Source organism: Sinocyclocheilus rhinocerous, unplaced genomic scaffold, assembly GCF_001515625.1.
Source record: "Sinocyclocheilus rhinocerous isolate Xijiao unplaced genomic scaffold, SAMN03320098_v1.1 scaffold173, whole genome shotgun sequence".
NCBI classification, from domain to species: Eukaryota; Metazoa; Chordata; class Actinopteri; order Cypriniformes; family Cyprinidae; genus Sinocyclocheilus; species Sinocyclocheilus rhinocerous.
The window spans coordinates 69,477-76,023 of record NW_015645056.1 but is presented as its reverse complement, the minus strand read 5'-3'; the positions used below and the strand labels follow the sequence as shown (position 1 = coordinate 76,023).

The 6,547-nt window shown below is 34.3% G+C and overlaps 1 protein-coding gene across 1 annotated transcript in view; it reads right to left on the bottom strand.

Annotated features, from left to right (window-relative positions):
* Window positions 1-6,547, bottom strand: part of LOC107705099 (CLIP-associating protein 1-B-like) — a 38,541-nt gene that overhangs the window by 29,946 nt on the left and 2,048 nt on the right. The window contains exon 2 of the mRNA XM_016508243.1: window positions 5,633-6,069. Within this exon, the coding sequence (XP_016363729.1) occupies window positions 5,633-5,827 (195 nt within the window). The 5' untranslated portion in view covers window positions 5,828-6,069. The remainder of the gene's footprint in view (window positions 1-5,632; window positions 6,070-6,547) is intronic.

Below are 6,547 nucleotides of genomic sequence, written 5' to 3'. Positions count from 1 at the left end.
ATGTAACAGGCAACTGTTACCCCGTGTCTACACCAGACGCGACAGTTGTCATGTCGCGCCGCGGCACAACAGCTAAAGTCTGTCTACACTAGTACACAGCTGCAATTACAGGTTTTCAAACAGAGATGGCGACAAAGAGGCAAAACTTACGGACTGCAGCTTTAAATATATAAAAATTATAATATATATATAAAATATATTAAATACATAAATTGTTCAAATTTAAAAAAAATAAAAATAAATACAAACTGGTAATAATACTTTTATAATATCACTGTAAAAAAATCAAGCATTTAAAAATATAATAATAATAACAACAGTTATGATAATAATAATAATTATTATTGTTATTATTATTAAATTAAAATATAAAAAGATACTATAAAATATAACTATAAACTATAAACTATAAAATAAAACAATCAAGTAATTAAAAATATTATTACTGTTGTTGTTGTTGTTATTAAAAAATATGAAAATTACTAAAAAAGTAATATTTTACTGTAAAGGTGTCCCAATTCTTAGGGGAATGTTTTCACCCCTACCCCTTGACACTGCTTCAAGGCACAAGGGGAAGGGGTATGCGGAGGGGAAGGGGTATAAAATAGAATTGGGATTGGGCCTAAAACGGCTCAAACTCAGAGCAGATGCAGAGATGGAGTTCATGTGGAACTGCATTTACTGAGAACTGAGTCCAAACAACACTGACTTTCACTGCATGGACCAAAAAAAATTATACCACATTTAATAACATATTTTTACTCCAAACTCACTTCATAACATCAGTTGAGTGTTTGAAATAAATCCTTCTGTGAGATGATGTGGCTTCTTACACAGAATAAGGCACGCAACATATTTCATAGTATTTAAGCAGTGATAAAGGTATTGCGTTATAAATATACTTTATTTTAATGAAAATTAAAATAATAAGAACTCAGATAAACCGTATATTGCCATAATCGTGTGTTTATTAGTCACGTTGAATCTGCAGCGATAGGCATTTCCTGGGTTTCTTCTGCGAGGTGTATTTGGAGTTTCAGCGCGAGAGCGCCCTCTGGCCTTTGGATGGAGATTTACTGCTGATCACAGAACCGTGCTTCACTGAAAGATACGCATGACAACCGCAGCTTCTGTCAAATCGCGATCTCGATTCCATTTCGATTTATCGTGCAGCCCTAAAAATAAGTCATACAGGTTTAGACCGACAGGACAGTGAGTAAATGATGACAAAATGTTCATTTTTGGGTGAACTATGCTTTTAAAAGTGTTGAGATGTACGAGTTGGTTCGAAACGTGTCATTAAAATGTATAATTATGATTTAGTTTCCAAACACTCCTGCCATTGGTCAAACAGAAAAACAAACAGATACAAAGAAACAGAAGCAAACCAATAGCCCGCCCCCAAACTCACGCCATTGGCTGGCTCCTCAAATAAACTAATGAAACTCCTCCTTCTATTACACGCAGAGGAATAAGTGAGCTTCTGTATATCTCCTCCAGTTAGTCATCTGACAAAACCATTAGATAAGCATCTGGTTCCAAACACCTGCTCTTCACTCTTCAGTGAGCTATTATAACTCTGTGTTCAGCCCACACACATACATGAGCTCTGAGTAACGGAGAAGCGCTGATCAACAAAAGAGTGCTTTTCCGTCAAAATAAAAGCTTGAGGGTTTAACGTTTGCAAATAAATATTAGCATTGTAATTTTATAGTTGCATGACATAGTCATATAATTATTATTATATTATTTTGTAATAATAAAAATGACATTATAAAAGGACATAATAACATTGTATGTTATTATTATTATTACACTGCCATATTCATATAAGCACAACATGTTTAACTAAAAACAAGCAACACAAACCTGGAATTTTTTTTTTTTTAAATTAGAATTAGAATTTTCAAAAAAGTTTCATGTATAGTAATTGTACAGTTGCAATGGCATAGTTTTACTTTAACCATTTTATTTACTATATTATATAATATAGTTTTACAATATTTTTCTTAAATTATTTTCTTTTTCTTTTTTCTTTTCCGGTAAAATATTAAAATAGTTTTATTTCATATTTTGCTTTCACTAAGTCATTTCTATATTTTTATTTAGTAATAATAATAAAATAACAATAACAATTAATATTATTATTATTACTATTATTATTATAGCCATTCTCATATATAAGCACACCAACAGCAAACCTGGATGTTTTTTAAATCACATTTTAAAATCACAATCACAACTTTTATCAGTGAAAAAAAAAAAATCACAATTACATTTTAGCAGCCCTAATTTTCCCATTCATACGCACCATCAAATTACCTTTGCAGGATGTTCATTTTAAGATGCAATGTGTTTTTTGTTTTGTTTGTTTGTTTTATAAATAGTTGTGTTTGATTTTCAGGATATTTTTATTTTTATTTTTATTTTGCTAAATTAAAACTGTTGGAACTGTGTTGAGCCCATAAAGCCTGCCCTCGCTGAAGGTGACACGCATGTGCCGTCTAGCGCCACTCTTGAATACTAAGCGCGTGTGGACACTCATGAGCACTTAAACATGCTAATGCTGGAGCTGCGCTGAATATTTCACACCATCTGATCAATGACATGATGATGGTAACGTGGGAAACAATATACGCCTGCTGGACAGAAAACAACAGACAGGAAGTAATGTCTAGAAGAAGAAAACTGAGAATAAAAATACCGATCACATAATGGCTCAGAGCCATCAAATAAAAGCACTGGCGCCAAGTACAGTATATGTAATTGACCGGACACTCTTATTACTATTATAAGTACAACTAATTGAGTTTTGAGGGCACAGATTTCATGTGCATCTGGTTATGGACGTGTCATGAGTGAAATCTAGCAGCAGATGTTCAGAGAAAATACCAGAAAAACAGCTGCAAACTCAGATGCTGAATAAAGATTCGTTTACAGATTTAAATATGGTTTAAGCCACAGAAACTCCCTGCAAAAACTCCATGATGAGGCAGACAGATCCATGTGTACAATATGAAAAACTCTGCATTATTGAGCTTCATGAATCACCTTAAAAATGTCTCAGAAAATCACTGCTGTTAATGGTACTTAAACTGTTAAAAATCATTTTCAGTAATTGAAATAAAGCTGCAACAGAATAAAATATAAATATTAGATAAAAAACTTAAACTTACAAGAAACAACTGAAACCAACTGATATAAATTTAAAAAATAATTTAAAGAACTGAAATTACTAAAACTAAAATTAAATAAATGAAAGCTAAAGATAAAAAAAATATTTAAAAATACAAATGCATTTTTAGCAATTGAAATAAAGCTGCAATAAAATAAAACAAATATTAGATGAAAAACTTAAACTTAAAAAAAAAACTTAGAGCTGTAATAAATTTAATTTGAGGAAATAAAATTACTAAAACTGAAATAAAAAAAGAATTAAAGCTAAATAGAAATATAAAAAAAACTGCCAAAAAATTATAAAGGCACATAACAAAATTACAAAAACGTAAAACTAAAATTAAAAACTGAAATGATAAAACTCTAAATAGTAATAAATAATGTATTATTAATAATGTTTATTTAATATTATTTATATACTACTATAGAATAACATATAAATAATTCCCTATTAACATGGCAGAAAATTTAATTTACCTCACAGAATGATAAAAAGATTGTAGTCAAACTGATCGAGAACTGAAATAAAGCCAAAGGTAAATCATAGTAAAAATTATGAGCAGAAAATGAGACTAATATTGAGCGACTCCCCAAACCAAACATTATTTTGTAGCAAAAGCACTGAGAATGACAACCAGCAGAATATAAAATACTAAAAAAAACATAAAGATTGAGCATTAGAAGCGACAAGAAATCAATGGCAATGAAAAAACCTCATAATGCCTATCAAGTTTCTTAAAGGGTTAGTTCACCCAAAAATGAAAATTAGCCCATAAATTACTCACCCCCAAGTCATCCCAGGTGTATATGACTTTCTTCTTTCAGACGAATCCAGTCTGAGTTATATTAAAAATTGTCTTTGATCTTTCAAGCTGTTTCATGGCACTCAGCGGGTGTTGCATGCATCAGTCCAAAAGAAGTGAAATAAAAAGCACCCATCCATAAAAAAAAAGTGTCTCACACGGCTCCGGGGGGTGAACAAAGGCATCCTGTAGCGAATCGATGCGTTTTTGTAAAAAAATATCCATATTCAAAACGTAATAATCACTTCACAGAAGCAGCTCCGACTTCTTTTGGACTGATGCATGCAACACCCGCTGAGTGCCATGAAACAGCTTGAAAGATCAAAGACAATTTTTTATATAACTCCGACTGGATTCGTCTGAAAGAAGAAAGTCATATACACCTGGGATGACTTGAGGGTGAGTAATTTATGGGCAAATTTTCATTTTTGGGTGAACTAACCCTTTAAATGCTTAGCCTGTCAGTTCACTGAAATACACACAATGTCTGGCGTTTTTAAGCATAACCTACATTTTTCATTCAATACAAACTGCCTGTCATCCAAAAATGCAGTCCCGTGAAATTATAAATCAGTTTCCACTCAAAACTCAAGCTTCAGTAAAGACCAAGAGTCTCACTGAATCCGTGAGAACGGGAGTGACTCTTCCTGAAACGATAACAGATGCTTTTATCATCTAAATCAGCAATCATTTCCACTGAAAGAACATTAAGCATGTCAAAGTGTGATATCTAAAAGATCTGCACCGATGATAAGCAACTCTAACTCTAACAAACCTGGAACTACTTGCACGCTTACAGAAAAAGCCTAAAAATCATTGCATCAACCAAACTGAATCAAGAATGCAAATGATTACTCAGAAAACAGAAATAATGGTAACTGAACTACACAATCTCTCCTCAGCTTCTATTTAAAGTAATAGTTCACTCAAAAATTAAGAGTTTGTTTCTTCATCAGATTTGGAGAAATGTAGCATTGCATCAGTGTCTCAGCAGTGAATGGGTGCCGTCAGAATGAGAGTCCAAACAGCTGGTAAAAACATCTCAATAATCCACAAGTAATCCACAGCACTCCAGTCCATCAGTTAACATCTGGAGAAGACAAAAGCTGAAACAAATCCAGCATTAGATGTTTTTAACTTCAAACCGTTGCTTCTGGTCAAAATCCGAGTCCATAATCCATAATAACGCTTCCTCCAGTGAAAAAGTGCGTCTCCTGTTGTCTCTCACATCAAAATCCAGCCACATATTTGTTTAGAGCTGCTTTGGACTGTTTTTGGCTCATAAACGGTGCTTGATCTGTGCAGATTTCTCTCCTGAGACCACTTTTTCACTGGAGGAAGCGTTATTATGGATTATGGACTTTTAGTTATTTTAGTTAAAAAAGTCTTAATGATGAATTTGATTGACTTCTCCAGATGTTAACTGATGGACTGGAGTGCTGTGGATTACTTGTGGATTATTGTGATGTTTTTATCAGCTGTTTGGACTCTCATTCTGACGGCACCCATTCACTGCAGAGCAAGTGATGCAATGCTACATTTCTCCAAACCTGATGAAGAAACAAACTCATCCCAATCTTGGATGGTGAGTGCATTTTCATTTGTGGGTGAACTAAAACGATTCATGTATAAATTCATACAAACTCTCTCACCTTGAAATTGCTGGCATTGACCCATGAGGTTGCCAGACTGTCCACCATCCTGTCCAGCATGCTCTGATCGTGCTCCAGGTCATGTGACTTCTGTCTGTCCAGGATGTAGTCTATGATTTCCGGCCCCACTTGGAAGCGACGTCCAACCTCCTTCTGCGTGACCTGTGCCACTATGTACTCCATGTTGGGCTCCATGACTTTGTCGAGATGGACCACGGCTCATAAACACACAAATACTGGCCAGAAAACAGAGATCTTGTTAATCTAAAGACAGGATCCTGAAGGGATGTGGGATGCAAAAGGCCGCTGGAAGTATGAATGCGGGACGGTGCAACATGTGTCGACTGAACAATATTATAATCGACAAATCAAACACTGGTGGAGTAAATCCTTCTGCAGGGAAATCCTGTCAAACGGCCAATACATCACTTTATGTCCTGCAATGCAAATTAAAATATTACAGATCAGGTATTATAAAAAGGACGCTTCCAAAAACTGAATGATCAATTCAACCCTATAAAGCTACAGTATTGTATTTGATATGCAAATTTCTAAGGCATCTAAACGATCAACATTTTCAAAACTGCAGTCGCACTCAATCTCCTCATGTCTTCAGTCTCTGATTGATAGTTTAGAGTGTTTTATCCAGTAAAAGCTCTTTTAGTGTAATTGTACAAACGCTTCTCGTGTCAAATCTTGACTGATTTTGATCAAGTAAGCGTCAGAATAACTGCAGTAATATCTCCAGATGAACACTTACTGGACTGAAGCAGCTCAGCTTTACTTGATTCTCCATCATGTTTTAGAGTCTCAAATCTGATCCTCAGGATCTTTTGAGGAGCGTTTGTTTCCAGAAGCTTTACTTTCACTGTTCCTCAGCGGAGGAATGATCTTCACAAGCCTCCAGAACATCTC